Source organism: Haliotis rufescens, unplaced genomic scaffold (genome assembly GCF_023055435.1).
Source record: "Haliotis rufescens isolate VD_foot unplaced genomic scaffold, xgHalRufe1.0.p SCAF_6, whole genome shotgun sequence".
Lineage (NCBI taxonomy): Eukaryota > Metazoa > Mollusca > Gastropoda > Lepetellida > Haliotidae > Haliotis > Haliotis rufescens.
Genome location: NW_025964334.1, coordinates 40,154,270 through 40,173,530, shown reverse-complemented (window position 1 = coordinate 40,173,530; position 19,261 = coordinate 40,154,270). Strand labels below are relative to the sequence as shown.

At 43.4% G+C, this 19,261-nt stretch overlaps 1 protein-coding gene across 1 annotated transcript in view; it reads left to right on the top strand.

The window, feature by feature from the left end:
- The window catches only part of LOC124115560 (cell surface hyaluronidase-like), a 47,020-nt gene that overhangs the window by 7,064 nt on the left and 20,695 nt on the right, over nucleotides 1–19,261 (top strand). Inside the window, exons 5-29 of the mRNA XM_046476593.1 lie at nucleotides 3,063–3,224; nucleotides 3,755–3,979; nucleotides 4,147–4,251; nucleotides 4,439–4,626; nucleotides 5,170–5,242; nucleotides 5,331–5,449; nucleotides 6,590–6,762; nucleotides 6,943–7,012; nucleotides 7,608–7,754; nucleotides 8,299–8,453; nucleotides 8,826–8,897; nucleotides 9,850–9,993; nucleotides 10,232–10,430; nucleotides 10,675–10,887; nucleotides 11,581–11,680; nucleotides 12,004–12,109; nucleotides 12,545–12,715; nucleotides 14,437–14,599; nucleotides 14,683–14,733; nucleotides 15,619–15,700; nucleotides 15,924–16,038; nucleotides 16,177–16,349; nucleotides 16,535–16,692; nucleotides 16,884–17,046; nucleotides 17,257–17,358. Coding sequence (XP_046332549.1) covers nucleotides 3,063–3,224; nucleotides 3,755–3,979; nucleotides 4,147–4,251; nucleotides 4,439–4,626; nucleotides 5,170–5,242; nucleotides 5,331–5,449; nucleotides 6,590–6,762; nucleotides 6,943–7,012; nucleotides 7,608–7,754; nucleotides 8,299–8,453; nucleotides 8,826–8,897; nucleotides 9,850–9,993; nucleotides 10,232–10,430; nucleotides 10,675–10,887; nucleotides 11,581–11,680; nucleotides 12,004–12,109; nucleotides 12,545–12,715; nucleotides 14,437–14,599; nucleotides 14,683–14,733; nucleotides 15,619–15,700; nucleotides 15,924–16,038; nucleotides 16,177–16,349; nucleotides 16,535–16,692; nucleotides 16,884–17,046; nucleotides 17,257–17,358 — 3,429 coding nt within the window. The remainder of the gene's footprint in view (nucleotides 1–3,062; nucleotides 3,225–3,754; nucleotides 3,980–4,146; nucleotides 4,252–4,438; nucleotides 4,627–5,169; nucleotides 5,243–5,330; nucleotides 5,450–6,589; nucleotides 6,763–6,942; nucleotides 7,013–7,607; nucleotides 7,755–8,298; nucleotides 8,454–8,825; nucleotides 8,898–9,849; nucleotides 9,994–10,231; nucleotides 10,431–10,674; nucleotides 10,888–11,580; nucleotides 11,681–12,003; nucleotides 12,110–12,544; nucleotides 12,716–14,436; nucleotides 14,600–14,682; nucleotides 14,734–15,618; nucleotides 15,701–15,923; nucleotides 16,039–16,176; nucleotides 16,350–16,534; nucleotides 16,693–16,883; nucleotides 17,047–17,256; nucleotides 17,359–19,261) is intronic.

Sequence of the window (19,261 nt, the reverse complement as noted above, 5' to 3'; positions counted from 1 at the left end):
CAGTATATACAAACAGATTGAAGAAAATTTAGAAGACAGTGTAGATACTTTAACAGACCTTTACCATAGTGCTGCAGAAGAGTTTAAAAAAGTGTAAAAAGGTAGTAAGTTAACTGACATATCACCACAGCCACCTTGGTGGGATGATCAGCTGGAAGTATTAAAACAAAAGAAATATACAGCTCTAAGGCTACATAGGAAATATGGACAGGGTATTGCTATATATATAGAATGTAAAAGGAAATTTAAAGAAACATTTTATTTGAAAAAAGAAGATTATTGCCATAAACAGAGGGAAATTCTCAGTGCATCCAGACATGATTCAAAATCTTTTTGGAAAGTGTTAAAATCCTGCAGAGTAAATCATAAGAATCCTTCCAACATAACAGTAGATCAGTGGTTTGACCATTTTGATAACCTGTTGAACTGTAATTCCGACTGCAGCTATGATTATAGTGACCCAATTTTGGAATACACAGATGCAGATGACAGTGACTATTTATATGAATTAAATTACCCTTTTACACAAGAGGAAATTAATGCGAGTTTGAAATTGCCCAAAACAAGCAAATCTCCTGGCCCAGATGGCACAGTTAACGAACTATTTAAAGCAACTAAGAACTATATCTCACCATTATTAACAAAACTATTCAATAAACTTTATGACAGTGGTATATTTCCTAGTAGCTGGGGCAAGAGTATTATTTGTCCCCTACACAAATCAGGCAGCTTCTCAGACCCAAATAATTACAGAGGCATTTCCTTGATAAATTCATTGTGTAAAGTTCTTACAACAGTAGTTAACAACAGACTTCAACATTGGTGTGATAACAACAATATTATTTCTGAATTTCAAGCTGGCTTCAGAAAAAATTATTCCACTATTGACCAGATATTTACCCTACAAGCTATAGTCAACAAATATTTATCAAAGAGAAAAGTAAGGTTTTATTGTCTTTTTATAGACTTTTCAAAAGCTTTTGGCAGTGTGAACCAAAAAATGTTATTTAACAGACTACTTCAACTGGGAGTTAAAGGTAAATTTCTCAAGTTTATAATTCAGATGTATTCAACACTATGTGCATGTGTGAGAACTGATTCTGGACTATCGCTATACTTCAAGTGTACCATGGGTACTCGTCAGGGGTGTATCTTAAGCCCCCAGATCTTCATCATATTTATTAACCTGTTAGTTTCAATGTTGGAGGAAGAAGGTGGTAGAGGTGTGTTTATATCTACTCATATCCCTGATGTATTTGCTCTGTTATTTGCTGATGATGTGTCAACCGTCTCTGATACTGCTTTACATCTTCAAAAGAAAATAAAGACCCTGGAGAAAGTCTGTGATGATACTGGCATGAAAGTCAATCTGAATAAGACTAAAATAATAGTATTTCGGAATGGAGGTCCTCTTCGCAGTTATGAAAAGTGTTTTTTGAATGGACAACAGATAGAAGTTGTCAACATGTACAGCTATTTAGGAATTATTTTCTCACCAAAGTTATCTTGGACCAAGGCCCAAGCATGTCTAGCAGCCCAGGCAAGGAAAGCACTTCTATCAGTATATAATTATCAAAAACAATTTGGATACATTAATCGCCATGATCTTTTTAATATTTTTGATGCTATGATTTCACCAATCCTATGTTATGGATCAGAGATCTGGGGAACCAGCTACTGTAACATTATTGGGAGTGTCAATAACAGATTCTGCAAATCCTTTTTGAAAGTAAATAAGTTCACCAACAACAACATGGTTCTAGAAGACTGTGATAGGATCCCCCTACAGTATAACTACATGTCAAGAGCAGTCAAGTACTGGTGCAGACCAATTCAGATGGAACAACACAGGCTACCCATCCAAGCTTATTATATACTAAAATCTCTTGATGATAATGGTAAAATTACATGGGCATCACATATTAGAAGGATTTTATTCCAGTTTGGATTTGGTTTTGTTTGGCTAAGCCAAGACATTGGTAATATTCAACATTTCATAACAGATTTTAAACGAAGATTTTACGACTGCCTCACTCAATTTGGCACTTTTCCCTGACATCATCAACGAAATGCAATTACTGCTCACAGTTCTAGGCATTACTAAATGTGGAATCATATATTACTTGTGATATGTCTTCTTACCAACGTAGACTTATAGCCATGTTCCGGTGTAATAATTTCAGACTTCCTGTTGAACTGGGGCGTCACAACAACATCCCATATAATGAACGTGTCTGCACTTTCTGTTTTTCAAAGGGACATAAGATGAATTCCATGTTCTTATGATTTGTGACCAGTATTCTAGAGCAACAAGAAACTCTTTTCCCAAGCGTCTCGTTACCCCTCCCTCTATTGAGAATTTTATAAGACTTATGTCAGCTGAAAACGAACAAATTATAAAAGGCTTAGGTAAATTTCTCTCCCAAGTCATGAACATCGAAAGGAAACACAGTGTTGAACGGTAACTCATTATTAAATCTACTCAGGATGCAAATATATTACAGTATATTTCCATTGTATTATGGGCCGGTGGCCTGAAGTACCGAATACATTTGTCTGTCTGTAAAGCTTATATAAAAATATTTTGTAGACAGGTGGAGGACATTTCCAAATTTGACTCATCAGTGGCAAACATGATTCCCTATTTTATCCCCAAATTCCTATTTTAACATGTACCCCCATGTTCCCGTGTTTTATCAGGTGAACTTGTGACTTGTTTTTGCACGTGTTTGTGACGGGTGCCCCCGTGGGACAGGATACGCTTACCTTTTCGCAAACAACTGGTGTCGTCACTATTTGATGGTGATTCATGGACGCATGGCTATGATATAGTCGGAATTATACCATCGACTCCGCTTTTGGCAGGGATTTTTTGTTATGTATATGGAAAGGATTTTGTCGATTTTATTTATACGACTTACATGTATTTACTGTTAGAACAAGTGATGTTTCCATTTCAGGCGTGATCCTAACATGGTTTCGTTATCTATATTTATGACGAGTTGTCATGTTGTGATATGATTTCATAATACGAATTAGTTCTGCTTATTTTGCACTCACAGGTATTCCCCAAGACAAGATCCTGGCAGTCGCTCTTCAAGGTGAACTTGGTAGTGGGGACATGGCCGCTGTGTACGAAACACTGGAGACTGCTGGGGGTCTGACGTCATCAGCCATCAGGAACGTCACAGGCAGACAGGCTTACGCCTTTATCACAAGAACAGGTGATTCACAATTCATTGCTATTTCAGAAATGTTTCGAATTACGAGTTACAAACACCCCATGTTTATCGCGTGGGCACACTAAAATTATCAATGTGTGGTAAGCCTGACAGTGTGTCATCGTGCTCCGATCGGGTGGATCAGTGCTCATGTTATCAACCACTGCTTTGTCTCGTTCAGATGATCTATATACTGTTGAGATATAGCTTGCAAATTGATGGGATAGTGCTGACATGTAGCTGGTATATTGCTACAATATACAGTAGCTGAGATATTGTTAGGATAAAGCTGAGATATTGCTGGGGTGCAGTTGTGATATTGTTGGGGTATTACTTGGATATTGCTAGATGTAGCTTTGGCGCTCCTTGGATATTACTTGGATATTGCTAGATATAGCTGAGATAATGCTGGAATGTTGCTGGGATGTTGATTGGATATTGCTAGATATAGCTGGGATATTGCTGGCTCTTGCGTAAAACACACCTACTCACTCACAAGGACTTCAAACACATACATGTTTATACTTCGCCAGGTTATATTGGTACAACAGTCGAAAAATATGTTCCTAATCCCCTCGACAAGGACTTCGTAGAAACAGGCTACCTAGCCGTTGATTACAGTGGGTTCCAGTTCAGAGTCAACAGCAAGGTGTTCTCCAATCCGAAAATGAAGAGAGGTGTCAACTTTAAGGTCCTAACACACGAAGCTGCGTACCCTTGTCTCAAGCTCAACGCAGACGTTTCCAGGTGGAGTGCGGGTAAATATTCTTCTCGTACATTTCCTGAGTTTCCCTAGGCTCATTAAACATCTTTGGTTTACCATACAGTTCAATTTCATTCAACACTTGTTCAAATAATGACGGGATCACGTACAATCTATTTCTGTCTTAAAGCTGAGTAATAACATTGCTGGTGTATTGTCTAGGTGACAAGATCGTCATCGCATCCACCGACTTCGACTGGAGACAGGCTGAAGAAATGATCATCAAGAGTTGTCCTTCGTGTGCGGTCAACGAGATCTGTCTGACAGGTATGTAGAGCTGGGGGATCTGGGTTGCTGTCAATGTTTCCGTAGATCAACAAGTTTCCTGTATTCAAAATCAACGAAAGACAATTACTTTCCTGAACATCTGTATAGAAATATGAACAGGATGTTATGTCCATACAACTATATGTTTTTTTATGTCCAAGTTTTATATCCACAAATTCTCCAACAGAGCCACTGAAATACATGCACTATGGGGAGGTAACTCTTGGTGTTGACGAGAGGGCGGAAGTGGGGCTGCTGAGTCGGAACATCCTCATAGAGGGCGTGATACCGGAAGACGGGTGCAGTGTCAACGAGCCGGAAGATCAGTATTTCTGTGACCTGTTTGGATTTGACACATTTGGAGGTCATATCAAGGTGAAAATTTTTTAAGTTAAATCATAAATCCTCCTTAGTAACGATAATGATAATAATAATAATGAAGTATGAGTATCGGACTGGATCCACAAATACTAAAGAATGTGCATTGCCTTTACATGTGTGTTCACCTGTGAGTGAGAGGGCGAGTACGTTAGGTGTGTTCAACACGAGTTTGAGCAGTTGTCAGGGTAATGTGGAAGGGACGACCAAGGATGTGGTGCTGACAAACCAAGTATTACAACAAGGTCGATTCTGAGATTTAAATCCATGACCAGCATCACCAACTGCCACAAGTCATGTCATACCATACATGGTCATCCCAGGGTCCCTCGGTTCAGAGTCGATGTCCCCAATTAAACTATTAGTTAACACTGTCTTACTGCTTCATGGTTAAATCTTCCGCTGCTTAACCAACACTTATGGAATATCACAACACAATGAGTGACCTTCAGAAAATGTTGTAACCTTTATGCTATTATACTCATATGTAACCATGAACAATATATTGTAACGTCATACAACTCTTCGTTTTTTATTAAGGTTGTCAGAGGCTTCACAGCTGCTCACATCCAGGGCGTTGAACTCTACCACATGGGGCAGCAGCGATTTGTCGGTGAGTTGCAGCAGGAGATTAGAAAATATGTTACTTTTGAATTCGATGTTAACAGGATGTCTTACCATAAGTAAATTCTCTTCCTCAGGCACCTACCCACTCCACTTCCACATGTGCGACGACGTGGACGGCAACTGGTTCCGTCACAACTCCATCCACCACTCTCTGACGAGATGCGTCACTGTCCACGGCTCAGATGGAGCTGAGGTTAGTGAAGTGTTGAGCTATCTGTATTCACTGCTTCTGCTGATCTTGTCTTTTGGTGACATGAGTACTTAAACTACTATCTGTTTGCTGTCTCTCTATTTGTTTGATATTTACCAAATTTCACTTTCATTTGAGTCAAGTACCAAAGTGATAATTATATAATAACTGTTACAGTTGCACTGACCTTGAGTTGATCCAAACGTAAGACACCGTGGTCTAATCGTTATGCCGGTTAATCCCAACTAGCCGTTATGAGGACTTTGTATCTCATTTATAAGTTTAGTGTATTTTCTTCTGACAAACATACATGTATCGGTTTCTTCACATAGAAACACGTTACTTTATCTTACTTTATTGTAACAACAGGTGTCTCAAAACGGGAGCAGGATAATTGCCACCTTGGACAATTGCCACCCAGACATTTAACATCCATAAAAAAATTCAACATGTTAATGGTTTCTTTATTCAGTTAATTATACAAAAAAAGCCTTAACAATGGCGGTCAAATGTTCCAGTAAAACTTCAACTGTCACAAGTACAACAGATAATACTAATATAGTCTTACACACCAACTTTACAGATGGCTAATTCATAATCGAGCATGAGAGTCTCGGGGACACAATCACAGAGTTGTTTTATTTGATAGAACAATTCTCTCTTGCTTGGCTTCCTGCTTGTTTGTCATCAGAACACAGGGGTTAAGGCAGAAGGTGGTGAATAGTCGTTGTAGAGATAGTGGACAGTCTTGAATGTGCCATCCGCAAACCAGTGGGGTCACCTCGCCAAGATATCATTAATATAAACAAAATAATTTTGATTGAAAATAGTCCTACTAGTTAGAGCAGTTTACTGGGTGGCAGTGGGTTGCAGGTGGTAATTGTCTGGGTGGCAGTTGTCCTCTGTGCCAACTGTCCGGGTGGTAATGGACCGGTGGGAATTGTCCTCTGTGCCAACTGTCCGGGTGGTAATGGACCGGTGGCAATTGCCTCTGAGGCAATTGTCCTCTGTGCCAACTGTCCGGGTGGTTGGCGGCAATTGTCTGGGTGGCAATTGTCCTAGACCCATCAGAACGTATGTGCACTACATATCGTACCACATGTTGTCTCCAAGAGTGTCATGTCTTAACTTTCTTAACACCAGGTGTCTCACAATGTGTGCTACCTCCACCGCGGGCACGGCTTCTTCCTGGAGGATAGCGCGGAGCAGAGGAACGTCTTCGACAGCAACCTGTGTATCGGCACCATGCATGGCACCCACATCATGTCCGACATGAAGAAAGAATGGTGTAATTCTACCATGAAGGAATTCTGCAAGTAAGAATAACCCCACACGCCTTGACAGTTCAAGTGCAATCAATTGCAATGTACATTTTTAACTACCACATTGACTTTGTTGTTTATATTTTGCGGAAAGAAGACAATGATATCATTTCCAGCATTTTGCCAATCATAGAATTATTGCGGGGTAAACTGATACACTGACTGTGTTCCCAGTGCTCTCTCCTCCTACTGGATCACACACCCCAACAACACCTTCATCAACAACGTGGCCGCCGGCTCAGATGTAAGTGGACAAGCGTTACTATAATTACAGAATCAATGAAACATCATGTTTATGTCAACTTTTATGTTGCCGGGCTGTTCAAATAATCTCTATACGGTTTGATTGTTAGTTCTGTGTTAGTGAGGGAGTCGGCTCCATGAGGGTGGAGACCTCGATTTAACGCAGGTCGTTAACCTTCAGTACATTTCCGCTGTCAGAGCATGAATCAGCACAAGTCTCAGGATCGAAACCACGACCGACAATTGTCTGCCCGGACACGGGATGTTATTTTTCTCAGTCAGTTGAAGTGCCTTCGAGTACAGAGACAACGATTTAGTAGTCATTACTTTGTCTTATGACTTATGACTTTCAACTTCTTTCTTCTGTTAATGCGACGTCTTAGTACAGATGGGAGCAAGTAAAGGATAAAAAAGTTGAAATCTATATAGTCAATAAGGTCTTGATTGATACTACAGATTCGAAAATGTCACTTGTCACCTTGTGGTTATGCTCACATCGGCTTTTTGTCGACTTGCATCCATTTCTGGAAAGCCACGCCCAAGATGTTTGAATCACACACTCAGTGATACAGATAATATAACTTTTTGATTTCCAGAATGTAGGGTTCTGGATACTAGCATCTAAATTCCCCCTTGGTCCCTCCCGACAACGCCAGGCAGAGAGAGGGCTAGTGCCCAAGTTGCATGCCATGCAGACAAAGGTCAAGGAATTCAGAAACAACACGGCTCACTCTAACGCCCAGGTTAGTGGCACCTCTTCATAGTGTACCGTTGGAGAGTGCTATACTATTATTTATTACTAACAAGTGTGTTAATCTGTTGAATATGACTTATGCTTGCGAATGTGTTTATATGGCCTAAGTGTCATGCTGTGTATACTACATATTACATGCACTTGTATGTGGCGCATATTACATGTAACAAGTACCCAATAATGTAACAAGTAGTCAGACATGGATCCGATTAAGGGGCGGAACTTAGTCAACTGGGCCACCCGTGCCGCCTGTCATGACTAGATAGGGCTAAAACTATATGCACACATTGTTAAAGGTGTCGCTGCCATTGGAAGAGAAACGAATATCAATGTGTTTATAGAACTGGGCGTTTCTAAAGGTATTATGATATGAAGAACGTGTATATTCAAAATGCACTAAATGTTTAAGACTGCTAAGGGGTTAACTATGATATGCTGTTTAGTTCAATTAATTGACATTTTGCCACCCCACGGAAACTGTAAAATTATTTTATATGGCGTGGTAATAAGCTGACATGCCATCTGTTCAACAGAGATCACTGCGAATCGATCACCGTATTTCTCACGGAGAGAAAAAAGACGGTGTTTTTGTCCCCGAGAATGGAGTATTCGGTGCCACAATATCACACACACCAAGGGATCCCCCAACAGCGACCAAAGGATCACTAGACAAATCCTATCTCTATGGGTGAGAGTTATTGCCTTCTTAGTCAACCGTTATGCGCGTGGTTGTGAATGGCATAATATTTCACTTAATGTTTTCAGTATAACATGCCAACATAGTCACTACACATCTTTGAAGACCTCCTGTTGAATAAAGGAAAGTAATATGCATAATGCATCATGTTATCCAGATGGAATTCCTCTCCATATCAACACTATATGTATATATAGTTCACATAAATAATAGTTATATGATATCGTGAATAAATAATTTGAGAAAAGAATGACCGACGCTTAATAATAATCTTTTATTTCTGAACTAACATTCGACAGTACACAAACGCAAATGTATTCAGCTTGTTTAAATAATGACATATCATTTTGTCTCTTTGTACAGGTTCACAGCATACAAAAACAACGGCCTGAATGTCTGGACGAAAGCTGGAATCGTCATCATGAGTAACTTCACGTAAGTATGAACAAAACTGACTCCTTGATCAGAACACCCATCACAATATATAGAGTATTTAGTAATCTCCATTGAAGACGTATACATATTATACAAGTTTAAGCTTCCTTGTCGATTTGAAGGAACATTCTTTCCATTTGTATGACATGTTATTTGGCCATCACATTTCAGTCAAAATTAATACTATTTTAATATTTGTCTCATTGTTTCGTCATACATCAGAACCTGATCAACATGTAACAGTAGTGTTCTTTATGTTGGAAATCGTGTCCAAAACATGACGTCAACTGTGATGTCATGACACATAACGTCAACAATGATATCTGTCTCACGTAAACAAGGATATCTACTTTACATTAACAAGGATATCTGCTTTACATTAACAAGGATACCTGCTTTACATTAAAAAGGATATCTTCATTATATTAACAAGGATATCTACTTTATGTTAACAATGATATCTGCTTTGCATTAACAAGGATATCTGGTTTACATTAAAAAGGATATCTGCTTTACATTAACAAGGATATCTGCTTCACATTAACAAGGATACTTGCTGTTCACTAAAAAGGATATCTGCTTTATATTAACAAGGATATCTGCTTTATATTAACAAGGATATCTGCTTTATGTTAACAAGGATATCTGCTTTGCATTAACAAGGATATCTGCTTTGCATTAACAAGGATATCTGCTTTTCATTTACAAGGATATCTGCTTTATATTAACAAGGATGTCTGCTTTATGTTAACAAGGATATCTGCTTTACAGTAACAAGGATGTTTTTATGTTAACAAGGATATCTGCTTTATGTTAACAAGGATATCTGCTTTATGCTAACAAGGAAGAAGAGGACGTCTATACAATTAGAGTCTTCGGCATTACAATTGCATTATCTTTCTCACCTTGAACGGTCTTGATGTTTAGTGCATGTTCACATATATTTCCACAGCCTGGCAGATGCTACGAGAGGCATCACTATGGCTGCAGGGACGTTTGAGACATACGCTGAGATAACCAACTCCCTGTTTGTTGGGGAGACGGACAACCTGGGACTGCCACAGGAACCCTTTGGGCGGTCAAGATCAGGAGCCGCGTATGTCATCGTCATTTTGTTTGAAGTCCAGGATTTATGTATATTTATGTTCTCTATACGCCGGTTATTTTTGGCCTGTTGCAAGCTTGAAAACATTAATAACAAGAAGCCCTCGATATCAGTCATCGTGTGTTAAGAATTACGATTTTATTTATGGGCAATTTTGGAATGACCTTTTGTTGACGAAAGTCAGAAAGATCAACAACACTCTTTTTATAAAAGCTTGTTTTTTCTCCAGCGATGAACCTCTCCAAGGGGTGTTGTTCTACCAGGGTCCGGGACACGTGACTAATACCTTCTTTGACAAGTATGAGACGATTACATCAGATCAGAATATCACCAGATACGCGGGGGCCATCAGTGTGAAGCGCAGCAACCCCTACCCCCCTAAAGCCAGCAGCCATGTTGACGGGATCAAGTTCGGTTTCTGCGATGTGGTATGTATTTGTCATGTGTTACCTGTCTATCAAGGCCCAGTGCAAAATCAAACCATTTTCACCAGATTGTACAATGAAAAACGTAACAGATGACGAGCATCATTGCTCATGTACGACGTCTATCTGCGTCGTTGTGTACTGACGTAAAGATCCAGTGTTGTCTTGTTTGCAATACTGTGATGTGAATCGTGCAGTAAAATAGTACTGTGTATTAAATTGTATTAATGAACTATCCATCATTCAGACTGAGGGCAACTGGGCCTTTAAGGGTGATCCATCTGTCCCCACCCTTAAGAACAGAGACGGCAACAGACAGATCACCTTCAGGGACATCGACGGCAGCGTGTCGGGGATTGCAGGGACCCAGTTCGTGCCGAACACACGTTTCCACACCACCAACCAGTGTGACTATAGACCTGTGTCTAACTTTGCTGTGTGCCCTCATGACTACGCTAAGGTAGGAATGAAGTACTTGGCGAAAGATATTGAAAGATTCACTCACTCACTCGTTCCTGTTTACCTTCCAATTGTATACCTGAACAGCGACTTATAACATTCTAATGTTAGGAGCATAGTGATGGTGGGTGGTGGGGGTAGCCTTGTGGTTAAAGCGTTCCCTCTTCACGCAGCAGGCCCGGGTTCGATTGATGGAGCCCATGTCTGGTGTTCTCCGCCGTGATATTGCTGGAATATTGCTAAAAGCGGCGTAAAACCATACCATACTCATTCACCCATAGTGACGGTAACGAGTGTACCTCCAACGATCAGTTACCGTGTATCCCTTAACGTGTCTACAGGTGTGGTGTGGGTGTGTCGGGTTGTCTGCGTTTAATTTATATTTCAAAGAGACCTTATATTTTCATTATTATATCTATAATGCTTTCTTTAAATCTGTACCACATGTTTATTCTTTCCCCAACAATCGGTAATGTGCACTTACACATGACCACAACACCGTCATTGTTTGACTCAGGATTTACTTACTGACATTGGTGATGATACTGTATTATTGCAGACTTCAGAGATACATGTTATTCACTGTGGCGGCGTGTCTAGATCAGTGTAGGTTGATACAGCGTTCTGTTGAGTGCAACCGACTGGTATTGCTTTTCTGATTGCGAAGTCTCCAGATTCTTAACTCCCATTCCAGGCTGTCTTTAAGGGAGACGGAGCTCTTAAAACATTGGAGGAGAACTACCCCATGTACATGCGCCGGGACGACAGACCTGATGATCCCTTTGCCTTGAAAGGTATCTTTTATATCTATCCAGAGATGTTTCGTATGTACCTGTTTCCTTATGTCATGTCTCAGACGTCGATGACCTGCTTTACGTCAACTCATAATTAAAAAAAATAATGTTTTGAGCAGTAATATGCCTCACGTCGATAGTTCGGATCAAGTAAAATCATCAACATTTATCACACTACACCCAGACCAGACACATGATTTCCGAGATATATCCTTCGCCTGATGGATATATGTGGTATCGGGCTTCGTAATCATGTCAAATAACGCACGGATCGGCTCTTCAATGGTGTTTGTGTAAAAAGCAAGTTTTGTCCTTTCTTACAGGCACCAAGGGAAATATATACCTGGTAATCAAGAAGAAATCCTACACGGTGTATTTCAACGGTACAGCTCCGACGAAGCTAACGGTATCTGCAGAAAATCTGGAAAGGTAAGTTCTTTATACAACGATGTCGTTAATGCTAGTGTAGCGTCTGCAGTGGGCAAGTGTATGTCCTGTGCCCCCCCCCCCCCCCCCCCCCCCCCCCCCAGTTCATTGTGTCGTTATGCCGCTATTCGTAATATGCATATTGGTTAATCTAGTCGGTGTTATCCCTCAGCAAAGCATCGGCTCAGATTGCACACACTTCCATTTTTTTTGTCTACCTTTATGTTAGCTTGAACATCTCCTTTCATATGTGGAATGATAGCAGACGTAATGATCAGCTACAAGCGACATAACATAACGGTCAGAAATTATGACAGCGTGGTACACTTCATAAAACTGATTTTATATGCCTGTGTGTGAGTGTGTGTGTGTGCAAATATGTCTATGCCTTTAACTCCACGTTTCGGTAATAACAAAATGTATCTATTGCTGCTTCAGTGGGGACTATGTCAGTCTCGGCCTGTGTTACCCGAAAGACGTGACAAGCTTCAGCTTCTCCAGTGGACTTCCCAAGATAGGGGCAGCTACTCCTGCAATCAGCGTCAGTAGCATCAGCGACCTGGACCGCGACACCACGGGGAGGGCCTACTTCTGGGACAAGTCCACAGGGTGGGTATAGGTACAGCAGAGTATGGAAGGGCCAAGACATAGTGGTGTTTACAAGGTGGGTATAGGTACAGCAGAGTATGGAAGGGCCAAGACATAGTGGTGTTTACAGGGCGGGTATAGGTACAGCAGAGTATGGAAGGGCCAAGACATAGTGGTGTTCACAGGGTGGGTATAGGTACAGCAGAGTATGGAAGGGCCAAGACATAGTGGTGTTTACAGGGTGGGTATAGGTACAGCAGAGTATGGAAGGGCCAAGACATAGTGGTGTCCACAGGATGGGTATAGGTACAGCAGAGTATGGAAGGGCCAAGACATAGTGGTGTTTACAGTGCGGGTATAGGTACAGCAGAGTATGGAAGGGCCAAGACATAGTGGTGTTCACAGGGTGGGTATAGGTACAGCAGAGTATGGAAGGGCCAAGACATAGTGGTGTTTACAGGGTGGGTATAGGTACAGCAGAGTATGGAAGGGCCAAGACATAGTGGTGTCCACAGGATGGGTATAGGTACAGCAGAGTATGGAAGGGCCAAGACATAGTGGTGTTTACAGGGTGGGTATAGGTGCTGCAGAGTATGGAAGGGCCAAGACATAGTGGTGTTTACAGGGTGGGTATAGGTGCTGAAGAGGATAGAAGGGCCAAGACATAGTGGTGTTTACAGGGTGGGTATAGGTGCTGCAGAGTATGGAAGGGCCAAGACATAGTGGTGTTTACAGGGTGGGTATAGGTGCTGAAGAGAATAGAAGGGCCCAGTCTCGGCGAGAAGGGCTTTACAGGGAGGGTAAATGTGCTGCAGAGTATACCCAGTCTCACAGAGGAGAAGGTGTTTACATGGGGGGTAAAGGTGCTGCAGAGTAAAGAAGGACCCAGTCTCAGCGAGGAGAAGGTGTTTACAGGGAGGGTATAGGTGCTGCAGAGTAAGGAAGGGTCCAGTCTCGGCGAGAAGGTGTTTACAGGGAGGGTATAGGTGCTGCAGAGTAAGGAAGGGTCCAGTCTCGGCGAGAAGGTGTTTACAGGGAGGGTATAGGTGCTGCAGAGTAAGGAAGGATCCAGTCTCGGCGAGAAGGTGTTTACAGGGAGGGTATAGGTGCTGCAGAGTAAGGAAGGGTCCAGTCTCGGCGAGAAGGTGTTTACAGGGAGGGTATAGGTGCTGCAGAGTAAGGAAGGGTCCAGTCTCGGCGAGAAGGTGTTTACAGGGAGGGTATAGGTGCTGCAGAGTAAGGAAGGGTCCAGTCTCGGCGAGAAGGTGTTTACAGGGAGGGTATAGGTGCTGCAGAGTAAAGAAGGACCCAGTCTCAGCGAGGAGAAGGTGTTTACAGGGAGGGTATAGGTGCTGCAGAGTAAGGAAGGGTCCAGTCTCAGCGAGGAGAAGGTGTTTACAGGGAGGGTATAGGTGCTGCAGAGTAAGGAAGGGTCCAGTCTCGGCGAGAAGGTGTTTACAGGGAGGGTATAGGTGCTGCAGAGTAAAGAAGGACCCAGTCTCAGCGAGGAGAAGGTGTTTACAGGGAGGGTATAGGTGCTGCAGAGTAAAGAAGGGTCAAGTCTCGGCGAGAAGGTGTTTACAGGGAGGGTATAGGTGCTGCAGAGTAAAGAAGGACCCAGTCTCAGCGAGGAGAAGGTGTTTACAGGGAGGGTATAGGTGCTGCAGAGTAAGGAAGGGTTCCTTATGCAAAAGTGTCTCTGGAATCCCAATTTATTTCATTTACTTTCTCATGCTTTACAGGTTGTTATTCATCAAGATATACTCCAGTGTTGATCGCGTTGATGGCGAGAAATGTCCAGGGTACCGATGCCCGTCACTTACCATCACCAGAACAGGTGGCAGCGATGACCTCGTCGACTGTTACAACGACGCATACGATGGAACCTACAACATAGCTGAAGATGTAAGTTTTACTGCCTTAGAAAACGCTAAAAAAATACTTTTCCTGTATTAATCAAACGTAACTATCCACATCAAATATTTCAGGATGCAGTGAACATACCCACGGCTAAGCCTTGTACCAAGACAACATCAGAGGTGAGTTGACATACCCCGCCCCACCCCCTCACTCACATCACATGTTGCTAGGTCTTCTGCATACCCAATTGCTCATGAAACTAAATGCGTTAACTGAGTGATTTGGTGTACAGGGAATTGTTTGTTCATATAATGGCGTGTCATCGTTTGTGTGAAAATTACTCAATGTCTTACAAGTCGTTGGTTAAACTCAAGAGCACGAGGTATTAACACAGTATGAAACATGGTCCACACCGATACATATCTGAGCTGTTTGTAACAAGGCCGCGAATTATATATCACTCGAGCTTCTACTTCTTGTCAAGTTGACTGTCAACAATTCAAACAAACAGTGCCAAACATAAAAGATATTTCTTCTAGCAGTATCCTTCCAGTGTCAGCCTTACCGTATTCCATCAATGTACATAGGTGCATGAAGTTCATACCTACCTGATATGAGCCGTGCCAATTTACTTGTCAAGAGGGGCGGTCGGGTAGCGTAGTTGTTAAAGCGTTCGCTCGTCACGCCGGAGACCCGGGATCGATTCCCGACATGGGTACAATGTGTGAAGCCCATTTCTGGTGTCCCCTGCCGTGATATTGCTTGAATATTGCTAAAAGCGGTGCAAAACCATACTCACTCACTCACTCACTACTTGTCAAGACTACCAGTTGTCGGACTTTCATTTTTGTTGAAGCCCCGGTGGCTGAGTGGGTTTAGATGGCTGACTTTGTGAGTTGGCGATTATGTGCCTCACTCTGACAGTTTGGGTTCGAATCCCGGATGGGAATACCAGAATCTGTACTTTACTGATAAAGTGTTATCCCAAATATAACAGTTGTTATACCTGATTCTGACACTTCACTGAGGAGGAGGAACTTTAGCTCGATAATATTCTCATCCAGGGATTTGGTGCCGAGGTGGAGGCGAATTTCTTCAGTGCTACAGCTTCTACTCCTGTGTGTCCCTCTGACCCTGTACATCAAGGTTAGTACTCTACTCCATGTGTCCCTCTGACCCTGTACATCAAGGTTAGTACTCTACTCCTGTGTGTCCCTCTGACCCTGTACATCAAGGTAAGTACTCTACTCCAGTGTGTCCCTCTGATGTATAGCAGTGCTGATTAAGATTTCCACTTTTTGGTTGCCCGAATATATTCACGACCAGGAAGCCATGCGTTGCGAGTGAACCTCTCTCATTGTGACCATAGGTCGATCAACACCCGAACTGAAAGGTTGCTACAGAGACAGCTTCAACTTCAGAGATGTCCCCCATGACTTCATTAAGCTGACGATGTCCATGACTGTCAGCTCCTGTGTAGAAAGGTGGGTGGACAACATGTGGTGTTAATTCACGGATACTTCTTACATGAAATTGACAGGCCAAGTCGTAAGTCATTGTAAATTTGTTTTCAAGAAAGAAACAAGTAAAGAAATATTGTTCTATCTTAATGTGTTATTCAGATGCTACTATCGGGGCTATGTGTACGCTGCTCTACAGAACGGTAACGAATGCCGATGTGGGAATATGCACGGAGGCTTTGGAAACAGCACCATGTGCTCCAAGTCCTGCTCTGGCGACAACACCGTCAACTGTGGAGGTTCTCTGGCTAACGCTGTCTACACCACCGGCAACGGTAAGCGTCTATGACTGATAAAACAATCGGTAACATCATCAAGCAGCGTTAAATAAATGTGTCTGGGTTGTACCGAATGAACGAGACCCTACCTTGCGTATTACTTTAGTAATGCCAACTGTGACCTCCATAAAGTAAAATTGATGAAGACAAGATATATAGTTATGATCTGATTATTGTTTCAGCTGCACTTTCGGCAATGGTCAAGTGTAGGACAACAGGCGCAGTGATTGACGGGAAGTGTTATTACCTCACTTCCGGTACCTATTCGTATGTAGAAGCTCAGGCACAGTGTGTCAAACTTGGCGGGAACTTGGCCACCATCAACTCACAAAGTGTACAGGTAATTCAGATAAAGAGGGAATAAATACGACGTGACTACATGAAATTGTTTTTATTGATAACAACTTCTATATTCTTTGTAGCGACGTTTCAGGGTTACTTCTGCCCCCTTTATCAGACGCCATAAAAAGTGTCATGTATTCATCTTCCTCCAACCGCCATGCTGCTGATGTAGATAATGATCACTTTCAGTCTGAAGTAGAACGCTACATGAGACCCTTCAAGACTGATGCCTGGTTTGGTCTGAACGACGTTGCCAGGGATGGCACCTACGTCTTCATCGATGGTACAACACTTGGCAGTTACAACAATGTTATGCCTGGTCAGGGCATGTCAACAAAAGAAGACTACGGAGGTTGGTACATTATGAATCCTTCTAGGTGATAAGTTCTAAATATTTCGAAATATAATGAATTGAAGAACTGTCCATTGCTGTGTTGAGCACGTGTTTGTTACACCCTGCAACTCATCGAAAGTAGTTACGGAGGATAAAATTTTATCATGTACTGAGAATATGTTGTGCACCGTCGGGGAGATAACATTGTGTTGGGTATTATAATTACAGTTATACGAGCAAAAAGCCTTTACGGCTGGGATGACAGTGGAACAGGAGGGAGTCACCGAGCATTGTGTCAGCTACCCCTCAGTGGAAGCCCTCCTTCACCAGGTACGTCTTGTGTCAGCTACCCCTCAGTGGAAGCACTCCTTCACAAGGTACGTGCTGTGTCAGCTACCCCTCAGTGGAAGCACTCCTTCACCAGGTAAGTGTTGTGTCAGCTACCCCTCAGTGGAAGCACTCCTTCACCAGGTACGTGCTAGGTCAGCTACCCCTCAGTGGAAGCCCTCCTTCACAAGGTACGTGCTGTGTCAGCTACCCCTCAGTGGAAGCACTCCTTCACCAGGTAAGTGTTGTGTCAGCTACCCCTCAGTGGAAGCCCTGCTTCACCAGGTACGTGCTGGGTCACCTACCCCTCAGTGGAAGCACTCCTTCACCAGGTACGTCTTGTGTCAGCTACCCCCAAGTGGAAGCCCTGCTTCACCAGGTACGTGCTGGGTCACCTACCCCTCAGTGGAAGCACTCCTTCACCAGGTACGTCTTGTGTCAGCTACCCCTCAGTGGAAGCACTCCTTCACCAGGTACGTGCTGGGTCAGCTACCCCTCAGTGGAAGCACTCCTTCAACAGGTACGTGCTGGGTCAGCTACCTCTCAGTGGAAGCACTCCTTCACCAGGTACGTCTTGTGTCAGCTACCCCTCAGTGGAAGCACTCCTTCACCAGGTACGTGCTGGGTCACCTACCCCTCAGTGGAAGCACTCCTTCACCAGGTACGTGTTGTGTCAGCTACCCCTCAGTGGAAGACCTCCTTCAACAGGTAAGTGTTGTGTCAGCTACCCCTCAGTGGAAGACCTGCTTCACCAGGTACGTGCTTGTTCACCTACCCCTCAGTGGAAGCACTCCTTCACCAGGTACGTCTTGTGTCAGCTACCCCTCAGTGGAAGCACTCCTTCACCAGGTACGTGCTGGGTCAGCTACTCCTCAGTGGAAGCACTCCTTCACCAGGTACGTCTTGTGTCAGCTACCCCTCAGTGGAAGCACTCCTTCACCAGGTACGTGCTGGGTCACCTGGGTCAGCTACCCCTCAGTGGAAGCACTCCTTCACCAGGTACGTCTTGTGTCAGCTACCCCTCAGTGGAAGCACTCCTTCACCAGGTACGTGCTGGGTCACCTACCTCTCAGTGGAAGCACTCCTTCACCAGGTACGTCTTGTGTCAGCTACCCCTCAGTGGAAGCACTCCTTCACCAGGTACGTGCTGGGTCACATACCCCTCAGTGGAAGCACTCCTTCACCAGGTACGTCTTGTGTCAGCTCCCCCTCAGTGGAAGCACTCCTTCACCAGTTACGTGCTGGGTCAGCTACCCCTCAGTGGAAGCACTCCTTCACCAGGTACGTCTTGTGTCAGCTACCCCTCAGTGGAAGCACTCCTTCACCAGGTACGTGCTGGGTCACCTACCTCTCAGTGGAAGCACTCCTTCACCAGGTATGTGTTGTGTCAGCTACCCCTCAGTGGAAGACCTCCTTCAACAGGTACGTGCTGGGTCACCTTGGTCAGCTACCCCTCAGTGGAAGCACTCCTTCACCAGGTACGTCTTGTGTCAGCTACCCCTCAGTGGAAGCACTCCTTCACCAGGTACGTGCTGGGTCAGCTACCCCTCAGTGGAAGCACTCCTTCACCAGGTACGTCTTGTGTCAGCTACCCCTCAGTGGAAGCACTCCTTCACCAGGTACGTGCTGGGTCACCTACCTCTCAGTGGAAGCACTCCTTCACCAGGTACGTCTTGTGTCAGCTACCCCTCAGTGGAAGACCTCCTTCACCAGGTACGTCTTGTGTCAGCTACCCCTCAGTGGAAGCACTCCTTCACCAGGTACGTCTTGTGTCAGCTCCCCCTCAGTGGAAGCACTCCTTCACCAGTTACGTGCTGGGTCAGCTACCCCTCAGTGGAAGCACTCCTTCACCAGGTACGTCTTGTGTCAGCTACCCCTCAGTGGAAGCACTCCTTCACCAGGAACG